A 15617-nucleotide genomic window follows, 5' to 3' on the forward strand; every position below is an offset into this window, starting at 1 on the left:
TAGCACAAGGTATTTTGTCATTGATTTAAGGCAATATTTTCTCATTGATATCCCCCAAGAACGATAGCTGTTCAGATGACAATTCCATATTTAGACTACAAGAGGCAAACATTTATTCTGTCTGCTTGAAAAGTAATAAATGGCTCAAGTTTAATCGAGTCAGAAATAGTTAAGTTTTGCAGCGAACTCTACAAAAGCTTTGTTTAAAGTGCATCATTTATTCAGTTAAAGTTTGATAATACGTCTTTGCCCACACTCTTATATAGACATTTTAACATACTGAAGTGCAGAATATTTGGGATTAACAATTTATAAAAACAATCAATTTTAAGAATCTGAAACATTTACAAGTTTTTAAAAAAAAGCAGTGCAGCAGTATGGATCAGTAATCTAAATCACAGCACTTTATTGCACACCAACACCAAATAACCACTTGTATGAGACAAAAATATAAATGTTGCATTTTGACTGCAAATCTTTATACAATATAGAAATAGTATAAGCAAAATTATTGAATACAAGCATATTATTTACCAATGCTTATTATGGTTGGTTTTGAAATTAATAGTTAAGTCTTCAGAGAATGGTAATTTCAGTAATTGAATCTTGGTTCATGCCTCCTTCGTGCCATAACATATTCACCTTCTCAAAAGCCAAACGACCTTTCTCACCTGTACAATGAGATGAAAGGTGATCTAAGCAATATGTAACAGACCTGCACATGTTCAAAAATATAATGCATTTGTCAGGCAAATATTTTTAGTTTGATTTATAAATTGGTTAAAATAACAGTTCAGAATTTTGCTGATTTTCTTGATCAGTAGTTAATGTGTAAAGACCTTATGAAATTGAGTTGCCAATCAAACATAGGAAAACATCCCAGAAGGATAAGGGGCAAAATGGATGTTGAACCAAAGAAGGAATTATTAGGATGAAGACATTTTATTAGCATGATTAGAGGGGGAAGTTTTGGGTGCCACATGGAATGGCAGAGGAGTTCACCTGCACTGAGGTGTATCTACCAATGACCTGCAAACTTCAGCACAAGAAGCCAGTCATGGAGGAGAAGTTTGTAGCACTATGTAATTCAAGGATGAGAATTCTAAATTTTGAGATACTAATTGAAGAGCCAGTGTAGCTCAATGAAGATAAAAGAGCTGGATCAGCAGAATTTATGGAGGAAGAGCATTGAACTTGCAGGTGATGGGTATGGGCGAGTGTTTCAATGGTAGATCACCTTAGTCTGGGGTGGAAGCAGGTAATATTACCAGCATAGTAGTAGGCAGTTTTTGAATGGGGAGTTCGTGGTATTTAGTGTCTGGAGTTTAATAGGACAAAGGTTGAGAAGTCTGTGTTAGGGTGAATTGGTGGCCAAGAATATAGATGGAGACAATGATGAGAGTTTGTATTGGGAGCCAAAAATGATGGATTTTATATTCCCAAGGTTTGGGCCGGAGGGAATTGTGCCTCCTCCAAGACCAAATGTCAGCCAAGTAATTCATTGCATGAACTGTGCTTTCACATTCTAAAGTATATAAATCTAATTATTGTATTATACAATTAGCATTAGAACTTTTATTCATTTTGGTTATTTGATTTATAATAAGCCTGACTCACTCAATGTGAAATTCTGTGCTAGAGAATGTTGTCATAGTTTGCACATATCGTTCCATTATGTCTCTTGAGTTTTTGTCTTAAAATTTAAAAACAAATGTTCATATTTAGATTTACCAAACGGAAAAGTTGGGAAACAATTATACTGTTGGACCAACCAATTATACAAACAAGGTTATCAGCAGTACTGAGAAAAATTTAAGCTAAAAGCAATATACTACAGATACTGTAAATCTGACAAAATGCTGGGACAATGCAGCATTTGGAGAGAGTAACATTTTGGGCAGGATTTTCCAACTATGGTTACCCCAAGGCTGGAAAATGCCTGCTGAGGTCAATGGACCTTTGCATGTCTGTCCCCCACCTGCTATGAGTCCTGTAGTAGGCGGGATGGGAAAATTCCAGCTTTGAGTCTGTATGGCTCTTCAGAACTGTAGAGAGGTAGAAAGAGAGGTGGGACAGTAGGTAGCACTACTGCTACATGGCACTAGGGACCTCGGTTTGCTTTCAGCCTTGGATGACTATCTGTGCAGAATTTGCACATTTTTCCCTGTGGCTGTACAGGTTTCCTCTGGGTGCTCTGGTTTCCTCCCACAGTCCAAAAATGTGCAGGTTAGATGGATTGGCTGTGCTAAATTCTTCTTAGTCACTAAGAATTAGCCATGGTATATGCGTGGGGTTATGGGGATAGGATGGGCTGGGTAAGATGTTCTTTTGGCAGATTGGTGCAATGGACTTAATGGACCAAATGGCAGCCTCCTGCACCGTAGCGATTCTATGGAAATGTGATGGATTGTATACTGTGGAAGAGGTGGAGGAAAGCAGAAGGGCATAGGTGGGCAAAGATGTCATGGATACAAAACAAAGGGAGCATTAATGATAATATTTAAAGACTTGAGGCATCCGTGTTCACCAGTGCAAAATTTTGAGACTTGAAAACAAGAATCTTGCTGGCAAGATCTTATTTTCTGATTCACCCTGTTCCTTGCCAGTGACAATAATGAAGCCCCTGACTTTTCTTTCAATACACTTCACTATAATTAGTGGACTTCCTACCATATTGATTCCCTGCCCCCCCCCCCCCCCCCCCCGCCCCCAAACCCCCAACCCCCAACCCCCATTTGGAATTCCCCCCATATTGATATGACATCATGTTAGCAAGATTTACAACTGCTTTTTAAAAACATGAGCCAGGGTCAGGGAATTCACTGGGGGCGCACAGCTCAGCATAACCTGCAGAGGAAAAGCCTGGCCTGTTCCTTGGGGTACAGCTGGGGAGAGGGTGTGGGGGAAGGTCCTGCAGGGAGCTGCATTGGGGGGAAAGAAGGGGTTGCGTGCTTTTGGGAGGGATGGAGTCCCACCCTACTCCACCAATGTGATTCCCATGAAACCCCCTGCAGAAGGAGACCATTTGGCCCTTTGAGTCTGCACAGACTTTCCAAAAGAGCACTCTACTTGAGTCCACTCCCCTGCCCTATCCCTGTAATCCTGTGCATTGATCCTGGCCAATCCACCTAACTCGTGCATCTTTAAACTATAAGGAAACTGGAGCACCTGGAGGAAACCCACACAGACAAGAGGAACATGCAAGCTCCTGACGGTCATCCAAGACTGGAATTGCTGTAGCTTGGGTCATTCCTCCAAATTTTGTCTGCACTGCAAGCTAGATTATCCAGAAAGAAAAGTTGGTTTTCTCAGCTCCATCAACATGTTCAGATGGTATAATGTGTTAAAAGCAGAACAAAAAAGTCAGTGCTCTCAGAAACCAAAATGTAAGTTACAGGCTCACCTGTGAGGTGAGAAGAAAAGGAGAACAGGGTTCATGGCCTGAAGTTGTTAAACCCAATGGTTTTTTTATTGTATGTGGAGATGCTGGTTTTGGACTGTGGTGGACACAGTAAGAAATCTCTCAACAGGTGAGTGCACTACAGGGGGTTCTATGGCACACCATCACCCCTGTGGGGCAGGGTGGGAGCCCCCCCAAAACATGCAATTCCTTCCCCCAAAACACACATGACCCCTTCTGCCCCTCCAATACAGCTCCCTGGAGGCCCCTCCCTAGCTAGAAACCTTACAATGCAGAAAAAGGCCATTGGGTTCATCGAGTCTGCACTGACCACAATCCCACCCAGGCCCTAACCCCATATTCTTATATATTTACCTGTTAATCCCACTAACCTAGGACAATTTTAGCATAGCCAATTAACCTAACCTACACACCTTTTGGACTGAAGGAGGAAACAGGAGCACCCAGAGAAAACTCACGCAGACACAAGGAGAATGTACAAATTCCACACACAGTGATGCAAGCAAGTCCCTGGAGCTGTGAAGCAGCAGTGCTAACCACTGTGCTACCGTGCTGACCTATGAACATATTCTACCATCTGAACTTTAGGTCAGCATTAGATGTGTCCTTAGTCCATAAAGCTGTCATTAACTTGTTTTGTACCCATGGCATTTTTGTCAAATCTCTCCCAAGCTCCCACCGATCCCTGACCTATTTTGGCCTCATCTTGAGTATAAAATCTCATTTCTGCCTCTCTCCAGCTCTGAAGAATTACACAGATTCAAAATGTTAACTATTTCTCTCTCTACAGATACTGCCAATCCTACTGATTTTTTTTTCCAGAATTCTGTTTTTGAGAAGTTTAGATTTTGCAGTTCATTCAACAGCTTCATGAATCAATCCAGAAAAACAGCTGATCCATAAATAATTACTGCTTAGATGAGATACTAGAAGGCAAATGATACTTAAAATGTTCTCCACAAGGAAGATAGAAAATTAACGAGAGTAAAAAATAAAAAGCATTACCAAAAGAGTAGAGGGTTTCCCGTGCTGTGTCACGCACATTCACTCTTTGAGAGTGGCACAAGCTGGCAATCTGTTCAATACTTTCCATAGCCTTGAAGGAAGAACAAATTGAGATCACATTCTACCATCTATTTGTGAGAGCATTGTAATAGTTCTGTTACATCTTGATTATCTCACCAACTCATCATTTGTGCTTGCAGTATGCAACTTGATGAAGTAAATTTCATGGGCTGCCCAACATGCTATTTTGATCATTTTGTAAAGCAGAATGCACCCTCATCAGATTTGTTCTGTCCAAAACTACTAACCAAATTTGTTAGAGTTTACAAAGTAGCAAGAAATTGGAGGTACAGGAATGAAATCAATACTTTTTTTTTAGCTCTGGAAAATAATTCTTAAATAGTGGAGACAGGGGCATACTAGTAATGTCACCAGACCCGTAATCCAGAAAACAAAGACTCCTGCTCAGGGGCCAGGGGCCAGGGGCCATGGGCCATGGCAGCTGGTGGATTCTGATTTTCAATTAATAAATCTGGAACAGAAAGCTAGTGTCAATCATCATCAAATGTTGTAAAATCTGGTTTGCTAATGCTCTTTAGGGGAGCAATCTGCCATCCTTATTTAGCCTGGCTGACAGGCGACTACAGATCCACACCAATGTGGTTGACTCTTAACACTTCTCTGAAATGACTCAGCAAACCACTCAGTCCAAGGGCAATTAAGGATGGGCAACAAATGTTGGCTTTGCCAAAGAAACACATCCCATGAAAGAGTAAAATTAAGTTTTTGATTAAGCAAGACATTTGGAATGTAAACTTGTACACTTCAGATAAAATGGGGAGGACGCTTAATTATTTTGAAGTAGACATGAAAACTGAACCAAGAATGGCTAGTAACAATGTCTTTATATGAAAAGATACATCTGATTAGTTTTCTGGTAAATAGGGTTGAAAATATATGGAGTGCAATCTGCTGCACTTTGAATATTCCACTTCCACTATTACTTTTCATGAGGTCAACAGTGTAAGATGTTCTCATTCCTATCCAGGTGTGTACAATAACATTGAAAGAGGAACTCATGCAAGTGCTGCCTAAGTATGCTCCAACAATGAAAGTAGACATTTTCTCTTAAAAAGCATTTGGCAGCTCAGTGTCTGCTTATTATTGTACTACAGCAACCTCCTTCTTAAGACCTGCCATAGGAATTTGTTGGCCCCAGATGGGCATGAATTCCCTCTACAGGCACAGGAACCAGTTTCCCTTATGGATGTGTTCTCAGATTGGAAATATGGCCAGAATCTGGGTATATACCTGGTAACAGTGCAAGAGCTATCTCCTTAGTCATTGTCCTGCACCACCACCTATCTTGGCCTAAGTCTGAAGTATTTCAAGATATCACCTGATTGAAATGTTAATCCTTAACTGAACCAAAGATGATTTACTAGTCCAGTGAAATTTAATAGTCCTATGAATTCCTTAATAATTTTGTATTGTCTTTAAGATTAAAATAAATATTTTATGATTCCAGCTCATGAAAGGGTTCTTCAAATTCACAATATATTGACCTTTCTGAAACATTGTGAAGGTTATAATAGCATTTTATTGTTTAATATGCAAGTACTTTGTTCTGCTTATTGGTCCATCTGGTCGGCTTTTATGATTTATATTAATCATCAGAGCCAACTCTGCTGAGAATGGAATTTAGCTGTACATATGGATCTTACAAATTACAAAATTAATTGAATGTATTAATGATGGGTTTAAGGACTTTTATTTCTTTTGAAATAGTTGCAAATATATTTCGTGCATCAGTAGAAGCATGAAGTCTACAAGACCCGAACATACCTTCAGTTGTTTCAGTGCCATGCAGGCAGCTCTCTGGAGTTGTGTATCTTTTTCTTGCAAGGTTTCTGTATAATAGGCCAAAGCCTGGGGAATGTGAAATTGGACTTATTACCAGATATAAATTGTTAAAATGTCAAATACATTAACCATAGCATTGAACACCACTGAATTGATTCTTAAGTATTATTGATATCATTCTGTGATACATTTGTTAGATTTTGCTACAGTGGTTGGGGGAGGGGGGAGGAGGTGACATGGCACGTCCTATTCTTGCGACTTGTTTGTGCAAGTGTAGGTTTTTAAATTTTGTCTACAAAGTTGCTGGTAGTGTCAGCTAATGACAGCACAGCAAGGGCATCTGGAGACCTTGGGAAACAAGTAATCTAGCAGTTCCATCAACGAGATTAAAGAATTAGAACATAGAACAGTACAACACAGTGCAGGCCCTTTAGCCCTCAATGTTGTGCCGAGTTATGTCCGAACCCAAGTTCAAACTATCCCATTTCCTATAATTCTGGTGTGCTCCATGTGCCTATCCAATAACCGCTTGAAAGTTTCTAAAGTGTCTGACTCCACTATCACAGCAGGCAGTGCATTCCACACCCCAACCACTGAGTAAAGAATGTACCTTGGATATCCCTCCTATATCTCCCACCATGAACCTTATAGTTATGCCCCCTAGTAACAGCTACATCCACCTGAGGAAATAGTCTCTGCACGTCCACTCTTTCTATCGCCTTCATCATCTTATAAACCTCTTAAGTTGCCTCTCGTCCTCCTCCACTCTAAAGTGAAAAGCCCCAGCTCTCTCAACCTTTCCTAATAAGACCTACCCTCCAAACCAGGCAGCATCCTGGTAAATCTCCTCTGCGCTCTCTCCAATGTTTCCACATCCTTCTCATAGTGAGGTGAGCAGAACTGCACACAATATTCCAAATGTGGTCTTACCAAAGTCTGGTACGGTTGCAGCGTAACCCCACGGACTCGAACTCAAACCCCCAGTTAATAAACACTAACACACTATAAGCCTTCTTCACAGCTCTATCCACTTGAGTGGCAACCTTCAGAGATCTGTGGATATGAACCGCACAATCTGTCTGTTCCTCCACATTCCTCAGAACCTTGCCATTGACCCTGTAATCCACATTCAAGTTTGTCCTACCAAAATGAATCACCTCACACTTATCAGAGTTAGACTCCATCTGCCACTTTTCGGCCCAACTCTGCACCCTATCAATGTCTCTTTGCAGCCTACAAGAGCCCTCCACTTCTTCCACTACTCCACCAACTTTGGTGTCATAATTGAGAAATAAAACAAGGAATGACTAAGAAGAGTGAATTAAATGTCAAATCCAATACAAAAAGAGAATTAGAGAAAGAAAGCTGATTGAGAAAGATACACAAAGTAAAAACAATTTTAAAACGTCAAATTTAAGATTTGAACAAATTCACAACCTGTTGGAATGAGACCCAATACTTAATGATCAGATCATCAAAGTAACACTTGTCAACTGCAAGACTTAATTGGCCTTTAGACTTATGACAGAGTTAATGTGCTAATGCAACACCTTAAAAATTGTGGGGAGGTGACAATGTTTTCACAAAACAAACGGAGGAGTGCTACAAATCAGCCAGCAACGTGTGGTGCTTTGCATGGAGATTTATTTTCCCCATTGAATTGCAGGGTGAGTTCCACATTTATAACGATAAGGTTGACCCCATATCATTATGATTTCACTAAAACCTGGCTCATTATTTCTCAGTACATTGAAAGCTTTATGTTTCTATACAAATTCATATAGTTTAATAAACAATGTAGCTAAATATGACTCTACAACCTGGTCTTGGAGCAGTACGTAACTAGCCCAACTAGGGAGGGGGCTATACTGGATTTAGTTTTGGGTAATGAGCCGGGTCAGGTGGTTGAGGTTGCAGTAGGCGAACATGTGGCTAATAGTGACCACAAGTCTGTCTACTTTAGGATAAAAATGGAAAAGGATGAGTTCTGTCCGAAGGGGAGGGTGCTGAACTGGGGAAGGCGAGCTATAGTCGGATTAGGAAGGAGCTGAAGGACACTGGGAGAGGTTGTTAGCGGGTAAGTCCACGGTTGGCAAGTGGGGGGCTTTCAAGAGCAAACTGAAAATGTTGCAGGAAATATGTTCTTATGTTCTTAAAGACATGTGCCGGTAAAGAGGAAGGATGGGAAAGGCAGGATTAGAGAGCCGTGGATTACAGGGGATATTGAGGACTTGGTCAGGAAGAAGAGAGAGGCATATGTTAGGTCTAAGCAACTGGGAATGGAGAGAGCACTGGAGGAATATAGAGAGAGCAGGAGGGAGCTCAAAAGGGGAATTAGAAGGGCGAAAAGGGGGCATGAAATTGCTTTGGCTGATAGGATTAAGGAAAATCCAAAGGCATTTTACTCTTATATTAGGAACAAGAGAGTGGTTAGAGGGAAAATAGGTCCTCTTAAGGACAAAGGAGGGGAACTATGCATTGAGTCTGAGGGAATGGGGGAGATCCTGAATGAATACTTTGCGTCGGTATTCACGAAGGAGAGGGGCTTGGTGTCTTGTAATGTCTTGGAGGGAGCTGTAGACCAGTTGAAGGAAATATCCATTACGAGGGAGGAAGTGTTAGGGTTTTTAGGTAGCATAAAAGCTGATAAATCTCTGGGGCCTGATGGCATTTATCCCAGGCTGCTTAGGGAGGTGAGAGATAAAATTGCTGGGCCTCTGACGCAAATCTTTGTCTCTTCTTTGGACACAGGTGAGGTCCCAGAGGACTGGAGGATAGCTAATGTGGTACTGCTGTTTAAAAAGGGCAGTAGGGATAACCCTGGTAATTATAGGCCAGTGAGTTTGACATCAGTGGTAGGAAAGTTGTTGGAAAAAATTCTTAGGGATAGGATGTATAAGCATTTGGAGCGTTGCAATCTGATTAGGGATACGCAGCATAGCTTCGTTCAGGGGAGGTCTTGCCTTATGCATCTGGTAGAATTTTTTGAGGAGGTGACAAAAACGGTTGATGATGGACAAGCCGTTGATGTCATCTATATGGATTTCAGTAAGGCGTTTGACAAAGTCCCTCATGGTAGGCTGGTAGAAAAGGTTAAGGCACATGGGATACAGGGACAGGTATCTAGATGGATTGAAAACTGGCTAGGCAACAGGAGACAGAGTAGTAGTGCAAGGGTCCTTTTCTAGCTGGCGGTCTGTCACCAGTGGTGTGCTGCAGGGCTCAGTACTGGGACCTCTTCTCTTTGTAATATATGTAAATGACTTGGAAGAGGGTGTACATGGTGTGATCAGCAAGTTTGCAGATGACACCAAGATGGCAGGATTGGTGGATAGCGAGGAGGATTGTCAGGTGACACAGCAGGATATAGATAGGCTGGTATATTGGGCAGATAGATGGCAGATGGAATTTAATCCTGATAAATGCGAGGTGATGCATTTTGGAAGGAATAATGCAGGGAGGAGTTACATGATAAAGGGTAGACCAATTAAGTGTATAGAAATGCAGAGGAACCTGGGAGTGCAAGTGCACAAGTCTCTGAAGGTGGCAACCCAGGTGGAGAAGGTTGCAAAGAAAGCTTATGGAATGCTAGTCTTTATAGGAAGGGGTATAGAGTATAAGAGCTGGCGTCTAATGCTACAGTTGTACAGAACGTTGGTTAGACTGCATTTTGAGTACTGCGTCCAGTTCTGGTCACCTTACTACCGGAAGGACATGGAGACCCTGGAGAGTGTGCAGAGGAGGTTTACCAGGATGCTGCCTGGTATGGAAGGACTGGGTTATGAGGAAAGATTGGGTAAATGGGGCTCTTTTCCTTAGAAAGGTGGAGATTAAGGAGGGATCTGATAGAGGTGTATAAAATAATGAAGGGTATAGATAGAGTAAACAGGCAGTGGCAGGCTTTTTCCTAGATTGGAGACAAATATCACGAGGGGTCACGAGCTAAGGGTGAGGGGGGAGAAGTATAATTTGGATACCAGGGGGAGGTTTTTCACACAGGGGGTATGGAATGTGCTACTAAGTAAGGCGGTGGAGGCAGGCACGCTGGACTTGTTTAAGGTTTACTTAGGCACATGAGTGAAACAGGGATGGAGGGTTATAGGAGATGGTTTTAAAAAGGGTCAGAGCCTCGGGACGTTACTGGAAATCTAATGCTACACGTGTTGATGTTTTGTCTCTTTTACTCCGCAGGTGTGTCGGTCCACCTTGTTGTCTAACGAGGAGCATGCACACGGTGGGTTGTGTGTGGGCTGCTGTTGGATGTTTCGAGAGTGGCCTAGTACTTTGCGTCGTTGTGTGTGCTTAAAACTGGACCAGCAGATGGGCACCACAACAGCTCAGTGACTATCACTGTTAGCTGTGCAGATACATGGATTTGGGCCAGTGCCTGTGGGAGTTTGCGCATTCTCCCTGTGGTTGCAAGGGTTTCCTCCGGGTGCTCCGGTTTCCTCCCACACCCCAAAGATGTGCTGTTAGGCTGATTGGTATAACAAATTGTCCCTAAATTATTCTCCCCTGAATCTGGTTTCCAATGGGAGTACCATACGCATGCACACGGGTCAAGGTAGGTGTAGGAAAATGCTTTGCTAAGATGGCGGCGTAGGCTCGTTAGGCCGAAGGGCCTGTTTCCCGTGCTGTGTTGTTCTTTGTTCTTTTTCTCCTGATTTTCTCTTTGATTATTTCATTTTGTTATTGAGTTCCTTCAGTGTAACTCGCTAAATAAAAAACTTGCATTTATAGTGCTTTTCACGATCACTAGGTGTCTCAAAGCATTTAGTCCATGAAATACTTTTTGAAATAGGCAAGGAGAAGGTGAAAAGGAATGTAGTAGTGATTGGGGATAGTAGGGTGAAGGGTATTGACACTGTCCTTTGTCACAATGACAAAGTGCACAGAAGGGTGTGTTGTCTGCCTGGTGCTCAGGTCCAGGATGTCGCATCTGGGCTGCAGAGGAACCTGGAGTGGGAGGGTGAGAATCCGGTCGTTGTGGTACATGTGGGTGCCGACGACGTAGGCAAAATGCGAACTGAGGATCTGGGGAGGGAGTATGAGAAGCTGGGAATGGAATTAAAGAGTAGAACCGACAAGGTAGTTATCTCTGGGCTACTGCCTGAACCGAGTGCAGACGGGCGTAGGGTAGATAGGATTAAGGAAGTGAATGGGTGGCTCAGGGATTGGTGTGGGAAGAATGGGTTTGAATTTATGGGGCATTGGCATCAGTATTGGGTTGGGTGGGACCTGTTCAGGCGGGATGGGGTTGGTCTGAACCGTGCTGGGACCAGAGTGCTGGCGAATAGAGTAAAGAGGACTGTAGACAGGGCTTTAAACTAATTAGTGGGGGGGAGGGTGCAAGGGTAGGTGATGTTACGGGGGCTAAAGTTGAGGAGAGGGTACAGGTAAGGGAAGAGGCCGAGGATGTCCCAATAATAGAGGGAGTAGAGGGCGTGAGTATGGTTGGTGGCGTTACGGCAAATAGGGTCCAGGTGAAGGCTGGGATGAAGGCACTTTACCTGAATGCACGAAGCATTTGGAATAAAGTGGATGAGCTGGTGGCGCAGATCAGCACAAATGGATATGATCTGGTGGCCATTACAGAGACGTGGCTGCAAGGTGACAGGGACTGGGAGCTGAATGTCCAGGGATATCAAGTGTTTAGGAAGGATAGGCAGGAGGGAAAAGGGGGGGTATAGCTCTGCTGATTAAGGATAGCATCAGGGTGGTAGCAAGGGATGATATTGGAGCCAAGGAGCAGAAAGCGGAATCGTTGTGGGTAGAGATTAGGAACAGCAAAGGGAGGAAGACGCTGGTGGGTATCATCTATAGGCCCCCAAATAATGATCTGGAGGTGGGGCGGGCTGATAACGTGCAAATAAGTGCAGCATGCAGGAATGGGACAGCCGTAGTTACGGGGGATTTCAATCTACATATAGATTGGTCGACCCATATTGGACGCGGTGGGCTCGAGGAGGAGTTCTTGGAATGCTGCCGGGATAGTTTCCTCGAACAGTGTGTGTTGGAGCCGACGAGGGAGCGAGCTATCTTGGATCTGGTGCTATGTAATGAGGCTGGTAGAATTAGGGACCTTGCGGTGAAGGATCCTCTTGGGGAGAGTGATCATTGTATGGTGGAGTTTCTGGTGCAGATGGAGGAGGAGAAAGTGGGTTCCTGGACGCGCGTCCTTCATTTGAACAGAGGGGAGTACGGTAGGATGAGAGAAGAATTGGTGAATGTGGACTGGGGGAGCGCGTTGGAAGGTAGGTCTGCTGAGGAGCAGTGGAGGATCTTTAAGGAGATCTTTCTTGGTGCTCAGCAGAAATTTATTCCAATGGTCAAAAAGGACAGTAGGAGGAGAGGTAATAAGCCGTGGATAACGAAGGAGGTGAAGGAAAGTGTTAAATTAAAAGCGGAGGCGTTTAGAGTAGCAAAGAGTAGTGGGCGAGAAGAGGATTGGGAGAGGTTTAAATGTCAACAAAGATTGACAAAGAAGATGATAAAGAAGGGTAGGAGAAACTATGAAGCTGGGCTTGCGCTTAATATAAAAAAGGAAAGCAAGAGTTTTTATAAAAAAGGAAAGCAAGAGTTTTTATAAATACATAAAAAGGAAGAGGCTGGCTAGGGTGAACGTTGGTCCCTTAGAGGATGAGAAGGGGGACTTAGTGGTAGGGGATGGGGATATGGCTGAGGTCCTGAATAACTTTTTTGTTTCTGTCTTCACGGAGGAGGACGTGAATAATTTGCCGGGTGTTAGAGATGGAAAGGTGGTAGGACTGGAGGGTCTTAATGACATTACTGTTACTAGAGAGGAGGTGCTCGACAGACTGGAGGGACTGATTGTGGACAAGTCGCCAGGACCGGATGGAATGCATCCAAGGGTTCTGAAAGAAATGGCGGAAGTGATAGTGGATGCCTTGGTGGTTATTTTCCAGACGTCGCTGGATTCAGGGGAAGTGCCGGAAGATTGGAAAGCGGCTAATGTTACGCCGTTGTTTAAGAAGGGTGCCAGGCAAAAGGCAGGGAATTATAGGCTGGTTAGTTTAACGTCTGTTGTAGGTAAAATGTTAGAATCCGTCATCAAGGAGGAAATAGCGAGGCATCTTGAGAGGAATTGCTTGATAGAGCAGACGCAGCACGGTTTCGTTAAAGGGAAGTCGTGTCTGACAAATTTACTGGAGTTCTATGAGGATGTGTCTAGGGCGGTGAATAGAGGAGAGCCGGTGGATGTGGTCTTTCTGGATTTTCAGAAGGCGTTTGACAAGGTACCTCACAGGAGGTTATTGCAGAAGGTCAGGGGACAGGGAGTTGGGGGTAGGGTGTTAGCGTGGATAGAGGATTGGTTGTCAAATAGGAGGCAGAGAGTGGGGGTCAATGGGTGCTATTCGGATTGGCGGTTGGTGACTAGTGGAGTGCCTCAGGGGTCGGTGCAGGGGCCTCAGCTATTTACCATTTATATAGATGATCTGGAGGAGGGAACCGAGTGTAGGGTGTCGAAATTTGCTGATGACACCAAGATTGGAGGAAAGGCAAATTGTGCGGAGGGCGTGGAGAGTCTACAGAAGGATCTAGATAGGCTGGGCGAATGGGCCAGGAAATGGCAAATGGAATTTAATGTTGGCAAGTGCGAGGTGGTCCACTTTGGTAGGAATAATGGTAGGAAGGATTATCACTTACGTGGAGAAAAACTGCAGCAGGCGACGGTGCAGAGGGACCTCGGGGTCCTTGTGCATGAGTCGCAAAAACCCAGCTTGCAGGTGCAGCAGGTGGTCAGGAAGGCGAATGGGATGCTGGCCTTCATAGCGAGGGGGATTGAATATAAAAGTAGGGAGGTCTTGCTGCGGCTGTATAGGGCATTGGTGAGGCCGCAGCTGGAGTACTGTGTGCAGTTTTGGGCGCCGTACTTACGCAAGGATATTTTGGCCTTGGAGGGGGTGCAGAGGAGGTTTACTAGGCTGATGCCAAAGTTGAGGGGGTTGAGCTATGAGGAGAGGCTGAATAAACTAGGCTTGTACTCATTAGAGTTTAGAAGAATGAGGGGAGATCTCATTGAGACATATAAGATGATGAATGGGATGGATAGGATAGAGGTGGAGAGACTCTTCCCGCTCAGAAAGGATAATAGGACTAGGGGGCACAGCCTCAAGATAAAGGGGGGGGCGGTTTAGAACGGAGTTGAGGAGGAACTTCTTCACTCAAAGGGTGGTGAATCTCTGGAATTCTCTGCCCGTTGAAGTGGTGGAGGCTACCTCGCTAAATATTTTTAAGACACGGGTTGATGGGTTTTTGATAAGGGAGGGGATTAAGGGTTATGGGGAGAGGGCGGGAATGTGGAACTGAGCCACGACAGATCAGCCATGATCTTATTGAATGGCGGGACAGGCTCGAAGGGCTGGATGGCCTACTCCTGCTCCTATTTCTTATGTTCTTATGAAATGTAAGTGCTATTGTAATGTAGGAAAAGTTATGGTTCTTTTAATAAATATGTGGAAACCTATTTCCATTTTAAAATAGGCCCTCTGTTTTTATCTGCTCACTGTAAACTTGCTTCTATTTTACAAGGAGACTAAAATGTGGAAATATTTTGAGTTCAATTCTTTCATAGTTTTCACATTCACACCATATCTTTCTCTAAAGTACATGTTATTAATGGCTTTAAGTTCCAGTTAGCTGATTTGCATTATTCATAAGTCCAGCTCAAAATAGAATACAGTAAATGTTATATTTTTGTCCTTTTTTAAAATACAATATATTCACAGCATAAGAACGATCATTGCTTACCTTTGCTCTAAAAATACTATTTGCTAAAGCACTGCGAAGGAATGAGGTTACAGCTTGTGTCACCTTGGGGTTCTCATCTAACTGAAGAATACTGATTGCCTGTAAGGTTTGGTGCAGAGGCTGTAGCTCAGAGACTAACTTTTCTTTTAACTTTTTCAGTGTCTTCATCTTCAGCTCTGTTTGTAGAGCCTCAGGAAGAAATACTAAAAACATAAAAGAACCAAAAGAATAAAAAATGGCAAAGTGCTGAATAATTCATGTTATTTCTTGGTCTTTACATATGCAATTTCATAAAAGGATTATTTTTAAGAAATGATAATTTTCTAAGTGGTCTACTCCTATTATTTTAGAAAACATTCGGCTTCTCAAGCCTGCTCCTCTGCCATTCAGCGCGATCATAAATAACTTGTTTCGTAATGTTTGCCATGAAACTACGATCAATTATCATAAAGACTCATCTTTAGGGATGGAAATCTGCCATCCATACCTCTCTTGCCACATGCAACTCCAAACCCCCATCAGGGGTTGACTCTTAATTGTCCTCTGAAATGGCCTA

General features: G+C 43.2%; 1 protein-coding gene across 4 annotated transcripts in view; it reads right to left on the minus strand.

Moving 5' to 3' along the window:
* Positions 1-220: 220 nt before the first annotated feature.
* The window catches only part of ripor3 (RIPOR family member 3), a 207591-nt gene continuing 192194 nt past the window's right edge, over positions 221-15617 (minus strand). For all 4 annotated transcript variants that reach the window (XM_080204443.1, XM_080204440.1, XM_080204439.1 and 1 more), the window contains 4 exons: positions 15062-15264; positions 6272-6355; positions 4427-4517; positions 221-671 (listed from right to left, as the gene is read on the minus strand). In XM_080204443.1, coding sequence (XP_080060569.1) covers positions 577-671; positions 4427-4517; positions 6272-6355; positions 15062-15264 — 473 coding nt within the window. In that variant the 3' untranslated portion in view covers positions 221-576. The remainder of the gene's footprint in view (positions 672-4426; positions 4518-6271; positions 6356-15061; positions 15265-15617) is intronic.

Source organism: Carcharhinus amblyrhynchos, chromosome 16 (assembly GCF_965287045.1).
Source record: "Carcharhinus amblyrhynchos chromosome 16, sCarAmb.v2.hapA, whole genome shotgun sequence".
In the NCBI taxonomy this organism is placed as follows: Eukaryota; Metazoa; Chordata; class Chondrichthyes; order Carcharhiniformes; family Carcharhinidae; genus Carcharhinus; species Carcharhinus amblyrhynchos.